Here is a 21947-nt window from a genome sequence, read left to right as displayed (position 1 = left end):
AGTAGCCTGTAAACAGATGCTTTCTCTGAAGCTTTTGCCAGAAAGCCAAAATTTTGGTTGTGTTGATGTCGGCAAACACTTTGTAACACGTGGATTTAGGATTACTCATTTTGTATTCAGTATAAGCTTCAGCTGAATGAGCAGCTACCCAGAGTGTATCTCGTGTGTAAATGTATAAAACCTGCTGTTACAGGTTTTATACTTTCCTTTAGTGCTGTAAATTTACCTGGAACAGAAGAATTGCATGAAGACAAATTATCAAAATCTGAATGGGATAAACTGATTTGAAGATAGTGTTAATATGTAATCAGGACATTTGCATTTCTCTGTATTCTTTTGAGAAGGTAGGGTGGAATTATACATGGATTAGGATTTTTCATTGGCTGTGTTGTTAGTGTCATGCTGCTTTAGTCTTAGAGGGTTTTAATTATGTAATGCAATATTGAAAATGGAATTTTTGTTCCTGTGAATGTAGAAGTGGCTTTATTGTTCTTAGTAACTTTTTCTAAAAGTTTGGTCTGTGCAATATTGGTAATTTAAGAATGAGGTAGTTGCATTATAAAGTGCTTCACCAGCTGCAAAGTGATTAGAAGCACGTTTCTGGTTTTAGTTGTTCAACTGCGAATACAGGCATTTAATCTTTGATGCCTCCAGTTTTTCCAGCTGTGTCCATTGGAAGTGCATGAGGACACCACCTGGCTGCCATGAGGTATAACTCTACCAGATGGAATGAGCCTGCCCTGGTTGGAGATGTTCCTTCCTCTCCCCATGCCACCTTTATCACTTGGGAAATGGCTTCAAAGCAGAGGACCTGGAGTTGCTTCTGCCTACCACTGTGTATATATTTCCTAGACCACTTATATTATCCCAGGCTTTGAAAACTGGGTTCCGAATGTTTAATCTGTGTTTAACTAATAAATAGACGTGATTTCAACGTATTAAAATCCTAAGTGTTGGAAAAGAAAATGGGAATATCTGACTATGAATATTTCTGACTCACAGCTGTTTTGTAGTTGCAAGTTTTCCCCTTCAAGTTTTCCTGAAAGAGAAATGGAAGATTTACATAGAAGCAAGGCTGATAGCAGGAGTAAAGAATACTGAATAATTTCAAGCTGGTGCAATAAAATATAGATGTTCCAATGAGGTGTAGAGCTACAGAACTGCTAATAAGTCAAGTCTCAATTCTCTGTGATATTTTTGCCGTTTCTCTGTTTCTCACATCCAGACAGATAAACAGCTGTGGTTCTCCCTGCATGCTGGGAAATGAAATGTCCCAAAACCAGGGTTGGAACATCTGAGTGCACTGCAGTATTTTTCTTGAAGAGTCTGTTTGTATCTTCTGTGAGCTTCCTGTCTTCTTTTTGACAAGCTAAATATAATCTCTAAGATTATATCTCAGGGATGTAGTAAAACAGCAAAATACACCAGTAAATCATTGTCATCTGAATTCTTACTGAAATATAGCTACTGTAGTGTTTTATGTTTTTCCAAGTTACAATCCATGTTTGAAATTATAGCTCAACTTATTTTTTTTGCTCATATTTGTAGTATTTAACTTTGCTCTAGTTTTACTCAGAGGTGTAGAACCCATTCATAGACTCTGAAAACAAAGACAAGGCTTCCCCATGTGTTCTCTGATGAAAGACCTACCAGGGTTGGATCTGCAGGACTCACTACAAATTTTTATAGGAGAGCGAATGACAGGATATGAGATTCCAGAGGAATATCACCAGGGAGCCGTGAGCTACCTACAAAAACTGCCATAGGAAGATGAGGCTGATCCAACATAAATTGTCACCAGTGATATTTGGGACAGTATCTGTTTTGATATTTGAAGTTGATCAATATAAGGCATAAACAGAAGACATAAGATACTTTTTCCTACGCTTATTTTATAGGAGTATTGTTACCAGAGGCAAATTTTGTGCCTCTGATGGAACTATTATTCATTTGTTCTTAATCCTGATAAGTTTTGGTTACACAAAAAGGTGTGTGCAGCAGATTCACTGAACTGTGTGAAGCTACTCCAGCTTACCACATCCAGCCTGTGATGTCTTTTAAGACAATCTCTGTGTGCTCCAGAGGCACTCTTGTAATAAGATCTATGAATTAGCTTTAGCATGTTACTATCAGCATCTGTGCCAATCCCCTGAATTGCAGAATCAGTGTAGATTTTTTTCCTTTCCACCAGCTGATTTAACTAATAACAATAAAAATGCCTATTAAAGACCTTTAGGTGCTGTGATAATTTTAAAGCAATCTAATACCAACAGCACAAAACCTCGCAAATGATATTTAACAGAAACAAATTAACTTAAAAAAAAATTCTGCCAGTTGGTAAATAGGCTACAAAATTGTTCCTGTTCACCTTAAGATTGGGAACAAGCCTTCAACCTCTACACAAATGCTGGCAATTGCAAGAGAATTAATTGAAACAATTCAGTGTTACCAGTGATTCAGAGAAATTTTGAAAATGCAGAGGTGAAATATTGATGTGAAGTTTTTTACTTAAGTTGAATTTATGTTGAATGGACTGAGTAAATCACTGCACCTGCTTTGTTTCTGAAGAGCAGTGATTTTCTGTAGAGAGATGTGGTACTCCTAGGTCTGTTGTGAGCACAACTGTTTCCTCCAAGCCTTCTGTGCATGGATGGTACACACTGTCCTTCCATGGAACAATGAATTCTCAAGAATCTGAGACTGTCAGTCCCCAGGTGGCCATGCTATCCCCAATCTTTTAGCAATGATTTATGTGTAAACTACTCAAGATACCTGTGCTGGTTAAAGATAAGAAAGCTCCTGAAGTTTGTTTTCTCTCTACGGGTATGTCTGGCTTTGAGTGTTTGATCCAGCTGATGAACTGCGAGATGAAAGTGTTTGTGCTAGGTGTGTACTGGGATTGCCATTGAGGAGTAAATCGTATCATAAGCCTGTAAATGAAATGTAAAATTGTAAAAAATATTCTAAACAAAGGCTACTTCAGACAAAAAGTATTTCCCACCACCTCATAAATAGCGAGCAAGTACTGTTGGAACTGAGGCAGGTCTTTGGCAGATCTTTGGTTACTGTGTTTGGCACAATGGTGAAAAAATGATCAGCATGGATCTGCATCTTGGTGGTGTTTTTGAATTGGTCTTTGCTCATGTTATGTGTGTAATCTGTGAAGCAAGTTTCACATCAATTTCTATTGCTGCTCAGTACACTGTCTTTAATTCTTTTCTGTCATCCTTTTTAGATGACTGTAACATTGAGGCTTTCCTAGGGAAGTACATAACGTACTCCTCCCTCCTCAGCTGCCATTTCAATTACAGAAACCCGCAGATGGGTTTAACCATAGAAGCCCTAATGTGTGACAGCTTAAAAATTCTGACATCACTTTTGGCTTGAACTGGTCCTGCCACCAATTAAACCATGATATCATGAAGTGAAAATAACCTTGTTTTTCAGACGGTAGGGACTAGTCCAGATACTTTACTTTTAAACAGGTTTTTCTCTAAAAAGATAATTCTGCTTGAAACTTCTTGTGTTATACAGGAGTAAGAAGAATGGCATTCAACACTGTGTTTCTTCTACATGTAAAGTATTAAGGATACTTTAAAAGTAAGGTTTTAAAAATGTGTTTTCTCTCAAAGACATTTGTATTTTTTTGTGGGAGTTAGATTTTTTTGCCTTTCTTCCACATCCCATTATTCTTCCTTTTCTCCTCAATCAAGTGTTAATGAGGAATTCAGTTAAAAAAAAAAAAAGAAATGCAATGAGGATAAACAGACCTCACAGGCTCCTCATTCAGCTCAGCAGGGCACTGGAGCTCAGCTATCCTTCATTTCACAGCGAAGATGATCAGTTCTGGGTGAGCACTTTCAAAGGGCAGGGAGTTTTTGAAGGTGCTCGGCAGGATGATGGATGGCCGTGCCTGTCATCCTGTGTCCTGCGGAAATGCCGCGGGGGTCTGCGCTGGGGGCTTGTGGAGAGAGGGGAGGGACACGCGGCTAGCGGGGCACTGCCGGCTGTGCCTCCAGGGCTGCTCAACAGTGCTCCAGCTCGAGCCTTCTCCAAGAATGGCTGGGACAAGTGATGTTTTAGTAACAACCTCCAAAACATAGTCCTAGAGAGATCTTAAAGATGTCTTGATGACCTCTGTTTTGAATTTGGGCTTTGTTTTGGAATGCTTTGGTTGCATGCTAACGTGTGTATTCCTACCACAGGTTAAGAGGCCTGGGAATGTGTTTACTTCTCTGAGATGCATGCTATGATATTCCTCAACAAGGCACTGTGACTTGATTTTGGTGTATTCAAATCACTTGGGACTCCTGAAAGATTTTTATCATTTATCCTTTTGGTTTGGCCCAGTGTTTTTAAATGTACTTTGGTTTTTTTACAATTTTTAATGTAATTTTGTGAAATTTTACAACTTTATATGTAATTTTTACATATAACATCTTACTGTTTTTCTGAATTTTCAATATTGGAATTTCATATTTTCTTTTATCATGTGCTTAAGATTATTCTGTGTGTTTGTATCCGTCTTCTTTTTTCTGATTTGTAATTTGTTGCCTAGGAACAACTGATGTCATCTGTTGTAAAAGTGCTATTATAAAGTGAAAAAAACCTTCAAAGCAAATGAGAATTTTGCTCTAGTTTAAAAAAGCATGCCTTTTTCCTTTTGTAAAAGATCTATATTCATTATTTACATTGTCTGCTTGTGATGTTAAGGTCTTCAAAAAATGGGAATGGCCTCCTCTTGCCTATTCTACTATTAAGGTCAAACACACCAAAGAAATACTTCAAATATAATAATCCAAATAGATGAGCATTTTTGCTTTTGCATCTATATTTAGATTTTGATAAAATAACCTTTCAAAAATAAACATAGAATACATAGAGATGTTAACTCTACCTAGTGATATCTCATTTACAGCTGATATGGGTAACTACAGCACAAAAAGATTGACTGTTTAAAAATAAGTAGGAAAAGATTTTATAAAGGGCGTTATTAGGAAATTACTCTGCCACCTTTACAGAAACATCTGATCGTTTTGTTCAGATGGTGTTGCTGGTGCAGTGACTGCAGAGGGAGCCAACGATCTGACGGAAACAACGCTCCTATTCCTGGTCAAGAAATGTCAGGAATTTGTGTTCCTGTTTATTTCATGAGAAGCCACATCAAATCTCAGCTAAATGGAGAAAGGGAAGAGCTTGTTTTGAGAAGGGATAATATTATGGTATCTTAGGGCAAGGAAAAAAGACATGAACAAGATCAGCACTGTTATATAACATCTGAAAATGTTAATTAAAAGAAATAGGTTCATGTCAATAGAAGAGGAGAATGTCCCAGTACCTGTCTCAGTACTGGGGTGAAGTTTAGCTCATGTGAATTGATGGCAAACGCTGCCACCTTGCAAATCATTGCTGTGTGCAAGGGGTTGGTTGCAAATGCAGTTGCAGGGGAGTAGCTGCAGGAAGCAGAGCAGCTGTCCTGGTGCCTGCACTCTGGCCTCCTGTGGGTGCCCCACGCCATCACCACTTACAGAGAGCTCCAGGCCCCTTCCTAACTCATTTCTCTGTAGCAATTTTTCACTTGGATCAAGGCCAGCATATCATCAACAGAACAGAGAAGCAGCAAACTGCAATGTGGCCACCCAAAGGCACGGGCAGAGAAAAGGAATGTGGAGATCCTTCCAGCTGGTAATGGTGACCCTTTAGGAGTGCCAGAACCAGCTTGCAAGAAAACACATGGAGGCAGAATTTGCTAGTCAAAGCATTATTAACAATCCCTGTTGTTTCACAGTTTATCTCCTTCGAAGCCTGGAAGCAAGTAATTTCCCATTTCTTTGCTGGGTCCTGTCTTGCCATTGCTTTGACTGCCCTGCTTCCTTACAGCTTGTGTATCCAGAAACAAATGTTGTTTTCTGTGGACCTCCTGCTGTTTGTTTTAAAAAATATTTATTAAAGGTCTGAAAACATTTCCAATATGCTGAATCATACTATTAAATCTAGCTCTGTAGCTGTGAAGGTGTGACTTTGTTACAGATAAAAATGTGGTATTTGTCCTACTCCCACTGATTCTGTTACAAACCTTTGCTTTAGGTTATTGTGAGTGAGACTGGGAGATTACTGACTGTTTCTGGGTAAAGATTCAGGGGAATTCACAGGGCTGGAGAGAATACAGGCTTCCAGGCATCCAGCCTGTCCATCAGGGCTACTGATTGTAGCAAACAAGTTTTGAAACAAACTTGCAGGAGCATCAATTTGTCTCACTATCTGTAGAGGCAAGACTATCCTTTTTATGACTTTTTTTTTTTCTTCTTTTTTTTTTTTCTTGAGCCTAATTATTCCTTTGTTTTTTCTGCAGATCCTAGAAGAAAGTATCATGTAAGGTTGCTGGCATATAACAGTATGGAAGAAGGTTATCAGGCTGACCAAACAGTCAGCACTCCAGGATGTGTCTGTAAGTGTTGTAGATGCATGAAGAATTTTTTGAGAGCTGAGCTGTTACAAGGTCCTATCAGCTCTGTGTTTTTAACTTGTAAATAATCAATTAATTCAGTGTGAAACAGAGAACAAGAAAGATCATATCAATGACAAATACTGCCTTAGTCATCCTGCAACTGAGACAGTGTCCTGTGCTCATTAAGTGCAGTTGAAGAAACAAGATAGCCCAAACACATTTCCCTCCCTTGTTGAACTACCTGCTTCATCTAACATGATGTATCCTGTATCTTACGAGAGATTTATCTCTTTTTCTTGTCTCTGCTGATAGTTTTGACTTTGTTTTTGAATAAACAAGTGGGATTGCAGAAATAATATGTGACATGTATTGGTTAGGAGGGATGTCTAATAGCTTTAACCAGATTCTGGGGCCCAAATACCAGGGTAAGGGCAGATTTGAATTTAAACTGTGGGCTCAGACCTCTTAATGTAACCAGTATCTGTATACAGTGCAATAAATAATTCCTATTCCTATTCTGTTTTAAACAGCTGTCCGTGATCGCATGGTGCCACCCCCACCACCTCCTCACCACCTCTATGCCAAAGCTAACACCTCATCTTCCATCTACCTTCACTGGGGAAAGCCTGCCTTCACCTCTGCTCAGGTCATCAACTACACTGTGCGCTGCAACCCCGTGGGGCTGCAGAACGCTTCACTGGTTCTCTACCTCCAAACGTGAGTGCAGCACTGCTGAGGACTCTTGGTTTGCCAGTTCCAGATCCTTCCCACTCAGTTTCTACTCTTCCTGCTCTCTTTTAATTGTCTTTTACTTGCAACAACTTTTATTTCCCTTGGAGGACTGTGTGTTTTGCCCATTGGCTGCTAGTTCAGTTTCTCTGTTTTTTTAAGATATATTCCTAGAACAGCTTAATTCTCTGCCAGTGATCCTTGTGTCGTATCATTGGGCAATTTTTAATGTCTTTTTCGCTGTCTAGGTTGAATTTAATTTTAAGCTCTCCTTCAACTATACAAAAGAGAATACCTGTTTTATAGGTAGCTTGTCTGGGCAAAGATGGGACTCAGTCCAGTGTCTGATTTTAAGACTGGAAATGAGAATTTTTGAGGGTTTGAGCATTTCATTGTGGGAATGTCATGTACCTGAGTGTGTGGCACCCTGCCTGGGGAAAGCTGGGTAGGATTGCTTGCTTTGCAGAGAAGCAATGTGTGAGGCACAGAATGGCTGAACAGGGAAGGGAGTGTGCCTTGGGTTGCTGTTCAGCCTCTGCCCAGGTGGTGTGGGAGCAGAACACTTTGCTCCATGCTGGGGGCCGTGGGGCCGTTGAGGGAATCCATGTGTGCAGCTCCCTCAAAACTTCAGTTTACTCAAGCCTCTAAATAAGAAAAATGCTGTCTTAAAGGATAAATAGTTTCCATCCTAATATTCATGGTTTTCTCTTCCAAGAACACATCTGCTGCTGTATAACTCCCGGCTTAATGATTAGACACAGTATAATCACCATGCAAATTTCTTGGTGTGCAATGTGGAGCATAGCAAGGACTGCTGCTTTTTGTGATAGGATGAGGCTATTGCAGATACTGGTGACTGCCTCTGCAACAAAAAAGATGAAAATACTAAATGAGATTTTATAAAGCAGTATCTATAAAGTAAGAGCATTTTAAATTGAGATTTAATCTTGATTGGGGTGTTAACACCCAGAATTAACCCTGGCATATATGAAAGATTTCCCTCTGCCCCCAGAATCAAAGTAAAGCAAAATGTCTACAATTGACTTTGTGATCAAATAGTAAACTGCAATATTATAATTAAGAGAATCAAGTTTGCAATGAATGTATTACTAAATATTACTACCAGATGAGTAAGGAGCATTCATATTCATCCCCTAAACATGAGGTGCGGAGGCCATAAGTGAAAGGGGATGTTGCCCACACAGCCTTTGTGTGTCTGTGAGCTGGGAAGCAGATCTAAGAGGCAATACCACGTGCCTTGTCAGCTGTGACACTGGTTGCAGTTTGTTACTCCAGCTTGAAGCACAGTGTCCTATGTACAAGTGTGGAAAGAGCCGAGTTTGGGATACCTGCCGGTGAGCCAGCCAATAATATTGCTTGTGCATCAGCTGTTCAAACAAGCTTTATAAAAACTTGAGCTCAAGTCAACTGACAGCAGACATAACATCCTCTTGAGAGCTCCAGGGCTGGTACAATTACATTTCCAGGTAGGCAGCACAGATGTGCCACGTGTCTGGACTTGAACTGGTTTGTCCTGTGTTGAACTGACAGTGAGAATCTACTCATGTGACTGAGATATCTGATCATCTGAGTTTAGGATGTTCAAGATAACTGCTGCTGTTTAATGTATTTTATTCCTTCATCTGTCCAGGTCAGAGACTCATATGTTAGTTCAAGGTCTTGAGCCAAAAACCATGTATGAATTTGCAGTTCGACTGCACGTGGACCAGCTCTCCAGTCCTTGGAGTCCTGTAGTCTACCATACTACCCTCCCAGAAGGTAAGGAACCAGGAGAGGACCCTATGGTTCTCAAAAGAATGTTCTGTAAACCAAATGGCCTGAAAAATTGCTTATTAATTTTAAGATGTGTGTAGAAGAGGGAAATCCTTTCCTCTGAGATACAGATAGTGCTCTTCTTGGTGAGAGAGAGAAAAGTGCTAGCAGGGAAATCCATGTTTTGGAACTGTGAAATTCTTTTTCAAAATCCACCCTAAATCAGCATTGATTTTATATAAAGTGTGATGCTTTCACTATTAGCAGCCACTGAATAGAAACAACTCGAATAAAAACTTTAAAATACATATTGGATAAGTGTGGCTGATTCATAGGCATTATGAAAACATATTTTATACCCCAGAAGTTTTGGAAACTGTAAGAATATTACACATCTACTGCCTTAGCTGCTGGTTTGCTTTACTGTCAGCTTGGTAGGGGAAAATCCAAACCTGCAGTTTCATGTTCTCACCATTGCAGTGTTTGGGAGGTACCTGTTTAGAGGGTAATGAAGTGGGGGTTTGTCAGTGACTGTTTCTTTTTGGAGTTGAAGGAAAAATATGAGATTTGTTTTTACACAATCTAAGCTATTGACCAGCTCAGAGTTAACAGGAGAGTGTCTCTGAGGAGCAGTATGTGTTTGTTTCAATGTGGTTTGTGGGATGTAGCAGTAGCCATTAGGTCTGCACATGAGTTTCTTTCTGAGCAATTTAATTGCATGTTAATTGGGTTAGCCTAATAGCATTGTGTTACTGTTCTCACAGCACCATCTGGCCCTCCAGTAGGAGTGAAGGTGACTTTGATAGAGGATAATACTGCTTTGGTTTCCTGGAAGCCACCTGATGGTCCTGAAACAGTTGTTACACGTTACACTATCCTCTATGCATCCAGGAAATCTTGGATTGCTGGGGAATGGCAAGTGTTGCACAGAGAAGGTAAACTAAAATCACAAACCCATGAACTGGACAAACAGTGATGCTACTTATAAGACACTTTGTTACTTTCAGCAACCTTGGATTACAATAAGAAATAAATTCATATAAATGTTCTCATGAACGTTCTAACTAGTTTAGAATTATTGCCGTGGGAAGATGTGTTAAAAAAAAGTTCATATTCAGAAGGTGAGGGAAGAAGGGGGCTCTCTGTGTTGCTTTGGAGCTCAGTGTGTGCCTATAAACCAAAATATCTTGTAAATCCAATTACATCCATCTTAGTTCCATTGTAACCATGATTGTGATGGTTTCATTTTGTAAATGCACTCTTTCAAATCTGAAGTCTCTGAGATGCCTTTCTCTGCAGAAAGAAATGTTTAAATGTGGCTGTGTGGGTTTTCATGTTTCTGTCCATCACTGCCAATCCAGTTAGGTCAGTTTGCTTAATGAACGTTCTCCTACTCCCAGTAAATCACTGCAAATTCAATTTAACTCTCTGGCTCTATTCTACTGCTGAGCCCCAGCTAATCTAATGGTACCTCGGATATGCTGACATGAACCACAGTCACACCTCTGTGATTAAATGTAGAGATAGTATAAATTTTTGTAGGCACTTTAGTGAATAATACTAGGATTTGAAAGAGCTGAATCAAGAATGGATTTCTACTGTAGCCAGAAAAAAAGGAAAAGGCATTTATTGTTCCACTGATACTCAAAATAGACAGAGGCAGTTCAGAATAGATAATGTTCTAATAATATCTTAAACCAGAGAGGAAAGTTCAGTGTTACAGAGTAAAGTCATGTGCTTGAGTAGCCTGTGTAAGGGGATTGCCCTGGAAGAGTTACTGTTTTGTTGTTCTGTGTTGTTACCTGGCTGAAAGCTGAAAGTTGTCAGCAGAGAGTAAGGCTGTATTTTCTGTGGAGATAATTCCAGAAACATAAGGAGTATGCTCTCAGAGAGGATAATTCATTTCACCATCATGGAGAGTGAGCTGTTCTAGCTCAGAGCTGTTGTTCTTCGTGCTTCTCCTGAAGAGAGGACGAAAGACCAACAGCCCTTCTGAAAGGCAGCAGTGCCACTTTGTCTGCTGCAGCATGATGGTGTTTGTCAGGCTGGCCTCAAACAGAGTGGGCAGCTGTGAAGAGTAAAAGGAAAATGACTATTAAACAAAATTTGTGAAAAATAACTAGTGTCTGTAATATCAATCGGGTCTAACTACAGGGGAAGATTGAGCCCATGGGTTTTCACTATTAAAATTGTTCAATGAAGCAGTAATTTAAGTAAAGCTGTCCAACTAAATTGCTGGAAGAAATAGTGATATAAAGTTGTCATATTAAAGGACAAATTTACTATTAATTTTTACTCAATAAAAAGCCCAGCAGATTTAAATTCATGGAGAGCTTATATTTGAAGAATAAATCCTGTCATTCTGGTGATGATACACTGTATTTGCTGCATGCAGCGAAGTGGCTGAATTGCTTTCAGATACAGGCATGACTGAGCTGAAAGATGTGACACTGAACAGCATCTCTGATAGTATTTCACCAGAGATTTTGGATGATAGGATGGTAATAACAGTAAACATTTTCATGTGTTCTCATACTGGAAGTGTTGGAGGCAATGAGCAAATGGAGAGCTATAAATCCCAGTGTATTACTGCATCCATCAATGTTAGAGCCACAAATTTTGTATTTTGACAGATATATTAGGGTTTGAGGCATGGTGTGGAATTCAGGCATCTTGACACACTAGGACAATCTGTTATGCTCTTAGTTAAAGTATAGATGAAAAAGTCTGTGAAAGGAAATTAGTATGTGGAGATAAAATTGGGCAAATACCATGATCAGTTCTGTGATAGTCCTTTCATAGGTAATTTGAGGTAGAAGCAGGGTTTGGGGTTTTTAATGCGTTTATTCTGATTAGATCAGTTAACCCTATTCAAAAAACAGCATTATTTTGTCTTGATGCTAAACTTGTTCTGCAGAAGATTTGTGAAATCTTGACCCTATTCCATTCTCATACCTCCAGAGAAATCCCCTAAAATAAAAAAAAAAATATTTAAAAAGACACCAAACCAAACAAAAGACTCACCACAAACCAACCCTGCAACCTATAAAAGTCCTTGCATGGGCTTTAGTTTATGCAGGAAATCTCCCAATCCAGCCTGTAATTTGAATGAGCTTGTGTTAAGCCTGGCAAAACCAGAAAATTATAACTGCATTTTGATGCTGATTTGTGGTGTGAGTTATCTTCCAGCCACCTCCCTCTTTTTCCCTAGTTCTCTTCAAGTGGATCAGAAGTTACAGCCCTTGCACACTTGGTGTGCAGTAAATCAGTACCAAGTGCTCACTTGCTTTAGCAATGCAGCAGATTGCAAAGGAGCTGGTGGGAAGAAGCCTGTGATATTGAAATGTGACCTTTCACCCTTGCTGGTGCTAAATATTACAGCTCCTTTGGTTACAGATACCTCACATTTTACTTCAAATGCTTTCAGCTAATGGGTTTTTTTATGGAAGAACTGAAATAGCTTTTGAAGTAGCTTCCTTTTTGCCAAAGATATAATCTTTTCTGTCAACAGAACAACCTTGTATTTTATAGGCTCCTATGATACTATAAATTCTGACTTCTCAAACTGATTTAAAACGTTAAAATTTTGACTTAAGTCTGGGAAAGTGAACGGAATACGTGAAAGAGAACAAGAGATAGATTTAGTGCTGTAACTGCCACTATTTAGGGAAATAAAAGCAGTATATTTTTATGGTAGCAAGAAACACAGGCATTTTAGAAATGAATTGGAATTCTAAGCAGTAGTTGAAGTCCCTGGGCAGGCAAAGCTCTCATTGACTTTTACAGGAGTTTTGCCTGTCTGAGGACAATGCTGGTGAATCCTATTTATGTTCTTAATCTTTTTTCCGGCCTTCAGGGACTTCAGGAAATGAATCCCTAGCATATGAAAAAGACATTTTCTGTAATATTCTTAGTAGCACAGCTTAGATGCACAGTAATCAAGGAAGCCTACACAGGTCTAAATAGGGTTTAATTTTATTTTAAAATTGTGGCATAATGTACTCTTACAAAGCCGTCCTGTTCATTTAACCAACTAGACCTGACATTTGATAAACTGAACATGGATTCTTTTGTTATATCAATTTTCATTCACGTTGAAGGTACAGGGGGTGGAGGAGAGGCACATATGTTCTATATGAGAGGGGTTTAACATTCTGGTTTTGCTACCTGAGAGTCTGGTTAACGCTGGGTGCATCTCCTCACAGATGTGATCACAACATAAAGGCTGTCACACTGAAATGCAGATGGTGCTAGATTTAGGGTTAGTGTGCTGTGTGTCGTAGCCAATACTTGAATCCTGTTTTTTAACTATACTGGCACTTCACAGTGTCCTATGTTCAAATAGAATGGAAAGGAAACAATGGATGAGAAGGCAAGCCCAGTGTTCATTCTGTAGTTTTTATGTGCAGGGTAGAATATATCAAAGTGATCACAATCCTCAAGCAAAATTTAGAGGTAGTACTGGGAAAAAAGTGTATGTCCCAATGTCTAAATCTGAGTCTGCTCCCAAAATTTTCTCTAACTGAAACTGTCTATCATATCTTTTCATAGGAGCAATTACCATGGCTTTGCTGGAAAACCTTGTAGCAGGAAACATCTACTTGGTTAAAATAGCAGCCTCCAATGAAGTGGGAGAAGGACCCTTCTCAAATGCAGTGGAATTTGCTGTCCTGCCAAAGGAGACATCAGAGTCTAACCAGAGACCTAAACGCTTGGATTCTGGAGATTCCACGAGTCAGTGGCAATGTTTTGATTACTCTGTCACAAGTATTGGGAAGAAAAGATCCCTTTTTGTTTTAGCTGTAACCACTTTCTGGGTAAACCATTCTATTTTATGTGAGGCAGTCCTAACAGTATAGCATTTTCTTATTCTAAATGAAACAACTTTGGAATTTTTATCTCAGTTCAACTCAGAGCTGGTCTAATTCTCCTGCTCAGAAATGGAAAGTTTGCCTTTCAAATGAGAATATATAACTGGTTTGAATTTTACATCAGTAACTTTGCAGACACTCTTCTAAGGCATTTCCTTTAAGTCCTTCATCTGGCTTGAGATAACAGTAGCACTGGGTCTGTCCCAGGAGGCACTCCCTTCCTCCCCTCCCACACCAGGGCTGCACTGACCAGACACTCCTCTGGTCTACAAGTTTTATTTTCAAAAGCATAAAAATGTGTGACAGAGAAGGCCTGGAAATCTCATTAGAAGGAAGCATTTGTCTCTGTGGTTGTAACTGTAACCCTATTAATTTCCTGACAGGGAGCAGGGGTTAACTCTTCTTATTTACTGAGCCTTTCTATGTTCCTTTTTGATATAGCTTATTCTGACTATTACCATCTGGACCAGAAATCAATGACTGGCATTGTTGTTGGGGTTTGCATAGCCTTGACCTGCATCCTTATCTGCATCCTGATCTTAATTTATCGCAGTAAAGCCAGGTATGTTTTTGTTCTTGAAGATTGAGCTCTTTTTCAATGCACTCATTCTCGGGACGTGCCTTCTCCTCCAAGAGTGCTAAGTTCTCTGAAGTACTCTGTCTCTTCACCTGTTTCTACCAGCGCTGGAAACAAAGCACTTTGTTGGCTCTTCCTACTCTACCTGAGCCCCTTCTCCAATGAAAAGGAGGAAGAACCCACAGAGTGAGTCAGTGGTGGTACTTTGACAACGAAGTATGAGGCATGTGTTCCAGCTGAACCCCCACTTTGAGTCAGATAAGCATGCTGCTGTAAATCATCTGCTCTTCCTGCTTAACCCTCCAGCCTGCCCACACCTGGCTTGCAAGGCTTTAACCCCCTGGGTGTTGCTGGACAAGAGGAACTCTGACTCTTTCTGAAGAAAGGAGTTCCATGATGCAGATTTTAAAGCAGATCCATGATGCAGTTTCTTTGCAGTGGTGCAAGCCACCACCTGTCTGTCATCACCTGCTAGAGGGTATAAACTGGCCCAGTGACTCTGCCCAAAACTTTGGGATCAGAACAAATATAAGTCACTTGAAATAATAAATTAAAAAACTCTCTGAAAGTGCTTTTCAGTATCAAGGGCTTTTTAGCATACGTGCAGGAAAAAATACGGATGGGGAGACGGTCTCTGTGTAGTATGGTAGAAAGGTCTTAATGTCATTAGTGGTTACTTCCTCCAAGTAATATTACTAATCATGACAATTCCTGTCTGTGCATAAGCTTGTAGCCTACCGTGTATGATTAACTGGAAGCAGATGTTATTTTTATCAGAAGCAATAACATTTAAATTCCCCGTGAGTTAGGAGTATCATATAACAAAATGTAAATGCCAAGAATATACCAGGATTACTTGTTAATAATAGCTTTGAAGTTTATCCTTGATTTTTTTTGTATTGTATTCCTGTGGGTCAATTTTATTCCTACTTAACATTGTGTAGGAAGGCATCTGCTCCTAAGCCTGTGCAGCAAAGCGCTGACCAGCTGTCACGTACCAGCATCTCATTAGCCAGTCCTAATGAGGTGGAGAAGAATATTGAAGGAATTGCAGAGAATGAAGAATCCTTATTGCCAATGATAGTGGGAAACAGCTTCATCGATGCTAAGGTACGGTGAATTTTACTAACTCCCAGATCAGAAATCTTTCTTTAGAATTCATTGCTATAATGTCAGACTCCTTATAAAAGTAAAATATGTACACTACAAACCTCCAGGAGTTTGTTTTTTTTTTAATGGGACAAGCACAAGCTTGGCAATCCAGGCTCAAATTTTCAAGATTTATCTGAAAGTTCAGCTGGAGATATGGTTCAGTACATTTGTCTTTGACTGTACTCTGCAGCTTGCAGAGTTTGGCTCTGGCACAGCATCAAAGCATAAAGGCTCTGTAGACTCGGGGCTGCTCGGTGGCCTGTGCTGGTCCAAGCAGCACAGAGCGAGTCCCTCTCAGCACCGAGCTCAGTAAGTGCCTGTGCACAGTCTAGTCAATTCTGGCACTAAGCAGGTGTTAAGAAAAATATTATTTTTCTGTATATTTACTGGTAAGACAATGTTGTAGTTTATAAACTCATACTTGGTCAAATTATAAATTAGCCTAGATGGCAGGATGTACCAGTGGAAGAGTAGAATCTTCAGTCCAGCAGTCCAGTGTGACAACACCACAGTGGCCTTCCTTTCACATGCAGACATACTGAGTTAAGGCTTGTTCTGTTCACACTGCAGGCTCGAGTGCAGCTGCTCCCTGAGGATATGTGTGAGAGTTGGGAAATGGAAATGGACCCAGTAGAGGCACAGACACTGCCTATGAATGGCCATATTCTAAGTCCTAGAGCAAGAGCAGTAGCTGGAATATTTTGCTGTGTGTCTGCAGTATTGCAGCTTTGGGTCTGGACAGAAAGCTTGCCAGATATAGTGGGTCTGTTCTTGACTTGTGCAGATGGGTACCAGACCACAAAAATGTGACTCACCACTGAGGCTTCCTTTTTCTTCATTTTCAGTATGGAACCAATAGGTAGGAATAGAATAAATATTTTCAAGTATCTTAGAAATTTATTAAAATAAATGTCTGCATCTTCCTCTGTTGTAGGGAGGGTCTGATCTGATTATTAACAGCTATGGGCCTGTCACAAAGACTAATGGCAAGAAAAGGTGGCTGTTCTTCCAAGATGCTAAGAAGGTGAAGACTGAGGAGGTAATTGCTCTAACAGGCAGAAATGCACAATCTTTACTGTCATACCCTCTTTGCAAAGGAACATAGGTAGTTTTCTATTTATGGAAAAACATGTTTCATGGTCTTAGTATTAATTGGATAGTTTCACTTGTGTAAAGTTGATGGTGTTCTATCTCACCATAGTAAAATCTTACAGAAATTTCATTTTCTGAAAGATGTTGTTAGGACACTGTGACTCTTTACAGTTGGCAGACACTGTAACTCTACAGTTAACTGATTACTTACTTGCCTTTGCCTTTGCATCTGTGAGCAGATGGAATTCTGTGTACTTTGCATCAGATGAACTACTTCTGCAGAGACTCTGTATAAATATAATTACAATTTAAATATTTAGTTAGAAATGAAAATAATATTTAAATAGAAAGAATCCTCTCCTACCCTGGCAGCTAAAATTCTTGTTGGCTGAAGAGAAACAAAAGAGGGAAACTAAATGATATACCCAAAGTACTGAGAAAATTGAGAACTTGAATAGAACTGTCTGGCTTCTGGAATTGTTGGTCTGGACACATTTGCTATTTGGCTGAAAAAAAGAACAGTTTAAAACTGAAGTGTTAAACCAAATCTGGGACATTATTATGCAAATTCACACCTACGGAGCATGTAACTATTCTTTATTGCATTTCAACTTGTGTTGTGCTCTTGTGTGTTTAAGTATTAGAAAGTTCCGATATCCATGTCGTAAATTTGTATTGAAAAAAATTTCCACAAGCAGATGTGTATTTCTTATGCCTCTATATGAAAAATATTTGCTACCACCCAAGGAGTAATGCTTAAAGAATATGCATGAGGGGATGGGAGGGAGCTCTACCAAGTGTGTTTTTAAAATACTCTTCAGGTCTCTCCAGTGAAAGAATTTTTGATTAGCCATGCTTATCTAGAAGGATTATTTCATCTACTGTGGAAAAGTATGAGCAAGACTTGAGATTATTTTAAAATTCCTGTAGGAAAGCCCTGAGAGAAGCATTCAGGTGGAATAGTAGGCAGGAAATGAAGTAAAAATTCAAATTATGGCTCAGCTTTTCAGAGGCTCTTTTCTCTGTGCATTTCCACAGCCCCAGAGGAGGTTTGTGCAGGCGGTGTGTCTGTACCAGCCAGGCCCCACGGTGCTGCTCAGCCAGGATGGCTCCCCCGGCTCCCCCGGCCAGCAGTCCAGCTTCCAGGTGCCCTTCAGTGTGGTGGCTGACACGGAGCATTCGGCCAACAGCGAAGGGAGCCATGAGACTGGAGACTCCGGGAGGTTTTCTCACGAGTCCAACGATGAGATCCACCTCTCATCCGTGCCAAGTGCCACCCCTCCTGGCAGCAGCCCTTTGGCCAGCAGTGACTCGGGGGTGGGCGCGGGGAGCCGGGCCATGAGCGGCTGTGCAGAGGTGCCGCTGCTGTTTGCTGCTGGCCACGCTCCCACCTCCCCTCTGCAGATCCACCCAGCGGTGCCCAACTGACACCCCGGGGCCACGCCGGACGTTCTGTGTGTGTCTGTTCGAAGGACAATGAACAGGGAGCCAAAGTTTGATTGTGGAAAGCCTGACTAACCTAGCAGGTGATCCGCAGTTCTGGTGAATGTTCGGGTTTTTTTCCTATATTTTGGTTTGTTTTTTTAAAGCTCACTCATTTTGAATGTTCAGTGGTCAAAAAATGTGAAAGGAGTGAAGACTTCTGACTAATGTTAAAAATATGTCACTGGAGCAAAGGGAAGGCTGTTGGCCCTTTTGCTGACTATCTACCTCAGTTTACCGAGAGGTGAACTCTGAATGACGACTGCTTTACCTCATTTGTGTTCTAGTTGGTCTCAGCTAATGGAACTGAAGATACTTCCTAGTAGTGTTGTTTCATTTTGGGTTTTTTTTATTTTCTCCCCCCCACCCTGCCCCAGTTGTGTGTAGAGTGTGTGTGTGTGTGCATGTGTGTCTGCTCAGTGATCAGGGAGTTGTATAGGTTGGTGGACAAGATTGTTTAGCTGAAGCTCTGTCTTTAAAAAGAAGGAAACCCCAGAGTATAAAATGTTATGATTTAATGTGGTTGACACAGAGTATGTTAAAAACTGGGAGAACTGGAACTTCCATGTATACAACCACATGAAATCTTTTGTACCTCGATTTCTTAGATGCTCAGTAAGCCTAGGACAGTGCCTTTCCCTCAGAAACCTGTACCAGCAGCTGCTGGCAGCATGTATGCTATATCCTTGGGGCTCTGAGACATGGTGGATTCCCTCCACTGTGGCAAATATTGCCCCTGTATTCACAGTTAAGGCTAAAAATCATGGTAAAATGAAGAAGTACTCAGCATTTTCAAACAGCTTGGCTTTGCCTGGGAATTATGGAATAGATAATAATATTTATATTGTTATGAGTATTCCAGTATCGCAGTACTTCTTAGCAGTGGTGCCTTGCATTATATATTATGAAATTACTGATTTGCCTTATTCCTTTTTAGTATTCATAAACTTCCTTTGGAGTACAGAAAGATGCCTTAAATGCTTCTTAGGTGTTTTAAGTAAACTGTAACATGAATTTATAGTTCATTTTTACCCATCTTTGAGTGCTGATAAGCAGTGCTAGCATTGTAGTATGTCTCAGAACTGTTAGGATGCAAACCTGCTCCTTGCCTTCACCTAGTGTGCTATTAGCCAGGAATTTTAGCTCAGGGAGTGACTTTACCTATATGCCAATCTAAAACTCTGATTAGGGATGAGAAATAAAAAAGCCAGAGCTTTAGTTGAAGAGTCTGTTGAAAGAGGTGAGTACTGCTACTGCCTCGAACCCATGCAATTCCTGTTTTATACTACCTCCTTTGAAAATGATTCTAGTGTTTTTTTGGATTTTGTTGTTGTTGTTTTTTCCTGTACTCAGGGAACAGTTGTTACTTTTAAGCTGCCTCACGGAAACGTGGAGCAAACGGACAGGGTATTGTTTTGTTTTTTAATAGGAGAGAGCGAGAGACAGGGAGGAGGCTGGAATCATCCAATGTCATAAACTTGCCTGTATCTATATCCAGTCCTCTTCTCACTCCTCCTCTTTCTCTGTTCTACTTAAAAAGAAAGAAAGGAAAGGAAAAAAAATTAGGCATATGTTTTTACTTAAAGAAATTGTTTAAAATGTAATGTAAGAAATCAACCATAGGAACTCCTGGCTCTATTTAAGTCTGTCAGAACTCCCACTGACTTTACTGGGGCTGAGATGTCACCTCCATGTGTGCCAGGCTGACTCCTGTGTTGCTCCTCAGTATCAGTAGGTGGTCAGAAGTTGTGGGTAAGCCCTACTCTTGATTGGATTGTGCTGAGGAACCGAGCTCTGGTTCCTGGAGTTCTTTCCCTTGGAACTGTTGCCAGTCCTGAAGCACACAGTACACATTCACCTCTCCCTAACAGTGTTGATTCAAAATGCTTGAAGAATGATCTTGTACCAAAGACTTTTCTGTAGAAGAGAAGGAAGCCACATCCAAAAGGAATTGAACTAGTTAAAAAGAGCTGAAGACATTTTATTGTATAAGTAGTTACTAACAAAAACCAATAGGGCTTCTTGATTGTAGTAGCCGATTGCATAGGTGAGTTGTATGCTTCAACAATTTAAACTACCTTGTTGTTACAAGAGCCTTTAAAGAAAGTTATAATGCCAGCAGATATCTCCAAAGAATTTCGAGTGTAATTTTTTTTCTCCAGCAGGTAGTTGATGAACAGTACAGTATTAAGAAAAGTATTTTTTAACAGTTTTTTATCTACTTGCTGAAGAAAATGAAAACCTTTTCACCAAAGATTTATTTTTGGTCTTGTCAAGCAGAATGTGTAGTGTACAGCAGAGTACTGTTTTTAGTTAGGTAAAGTGTGAATTAATCAAAACTAGAGTAAGAATGTGTAACTGTAGCATGAAGTTTCACACTTCATCTTTCAGAGTAGCCCTTGTGTTAGTTGCCTTCAGAAAGAGCTGATATGCAGATGGTAACTGCTTCTCCAAAGACTTGTTTGCTGTAAGTACTGGTAATGGGATATAATTTTATGATCCTCGTTACAGGTAAATACTATAAATCCTAAACTCTTCCTTCTAAAGATCCATTCTGTAGTTTAACCTATGGATAATCTGAGAGAAACAGACTTCATATAAAATCTGCCAATCTTATATAGATGCTTTAAGTTCAATAGCCAAAGAGTTGAAAATGCCCAGTGTGTAAGAGAGCAGTGCATCCAGAACTGGATCCATCACTTATTGTTTTATTGAGGTACTTCTTAGCAGCAAATAAAGAAAACCAAAGATATTTAAGGTTACCTCAGCATATAGGCAAGCTTAGTTAGGCATTAATTATTCTGTCTTTATTTTTATGTTAACCAAATATTAAACATTTCTCCAGAACCTAGTCTACATTCATGTGCTTCCCTTTGACACAGTCATGATTTCTATAGAACAAAAATCCGCTCCTCAAAATTCATGGCCTAGTACTAATATATCACAAGATTTTATGAGAGAAATTTGTCTCATGATGGAAAACTCCAACAGGTAAGCAAAGGAAAAAAAAAAGAAAAATTGTAGAAATTTATAATATCTCTATTGAACTTAACAACAGAATCAATCCTTCATGATTGGAACAGAGCAAAGTTTAAAAGTTTAAATGCTTCATATCCTTGCAGTCAATGCATGTAATTTTAAATACAATATTACAGATGGTAATTTTTTTGAAGCTATACCTGTGGCTGTCTAAGAGAATGAGTTTTTCACTTTGTTCATTCCATTTGCCTAGAAAGAGCTGGCAGAACAGACCAGGCAGACCTGTTTCAGGTTTTCCAGGTTTTTCTTCTAGTTTATGTCTGTAGAAACTGGGTCCTGGAGAAAAAAAATATAATTTCTTAATTATGAATTTTGCTAAATATGTTCTGGAAGATGAACATAAATGTGGAATTTAGTGTTACACTGTGTGAATTGATTTTGTTTAAGTGTAGTAAGAACTAAGGAGCCATGGCTGGTGTAATGAGTGTATGTGCAACCCTTGTGTTTTAAAAAAAAAGCAAAAATGTTACCATTGATGTGACTTGAAAAGCATCAAAACTTACAGAGGAAACCTTGAAACTGACTTGCCATGGTGATGGTGTTTGTAAGAGAGGATCTGCCCTTCAGCTGCCACAGCAAGGCCTGTTCTGCAAGACCTGGAGCCAAAACTGAATGCTCAATCTGCCCACAGCTACACTTGTGTACTTTCTCCATATTTAACAAATGCAAAGCACTGTCATCTTTCAGTAGTTATCCAGAATTGGGAATGTGTGTGCTGTGCAGAACAGGGCATATCAGTTGGTTACTTTTTAATAGCTCTGCTATTGTAAGAGAAATCTGAAAA

The 21947-nt window shown here is 39.6% G+C and overlaps 1 protein-coding gene across 1 annotated transcript in view; it reads left to right on the top strand.

The window, feature by feature from the left end:
• The window catches only part of PRTG (protogenin), an 80492-nt gene extending 58968 nt beyond the window's left edge, over window positions 1–21524 (top strand). The window contains 9 exon segments of the mRNA XM_039558011.1: window positions 6353–6448; window positions 6979–7165; window positions 8829–8956; window positions 9715–9885; window positions 13502–13684; window positions 14263–14383; window positions 15343–15508; window positions 16485–16589; window positions 17681–21524. Of these exon segments, the coding sequence (XP_039413945.1) occupies window positions 6353–6448; window positions 6979–7165; window positions 8829–8956; window positions 9715–9885; window positions 13502–13684; window positions 14263–14383; window positions 15343–15508; window positions 16485–16589; window positions 17681–18070 (1547 nt within the window). The 3' untranslated portion in view covers window positions 18071–21524.
• Window positions 21525–21947: the final 423 nt, after the last annotated feature.

The sequence above is a fragment of the Corvus cornix genome, chromosome 10, assembly GCF_000738735.6.
Source record: "Corvus cornix cornix isolate S_Up_H32 chromosome 10, ASM73873v5, whole genome shotgun sequence".
Lineage (NCBI taxonomy): Eukaryota > Metazoa > Chordata > Aves > Passeriformes > Corvidae > Corvus > Corvus cornix.
This window is presented reverse-complemented; position numbering and strand designations above follow the sequence as displayed.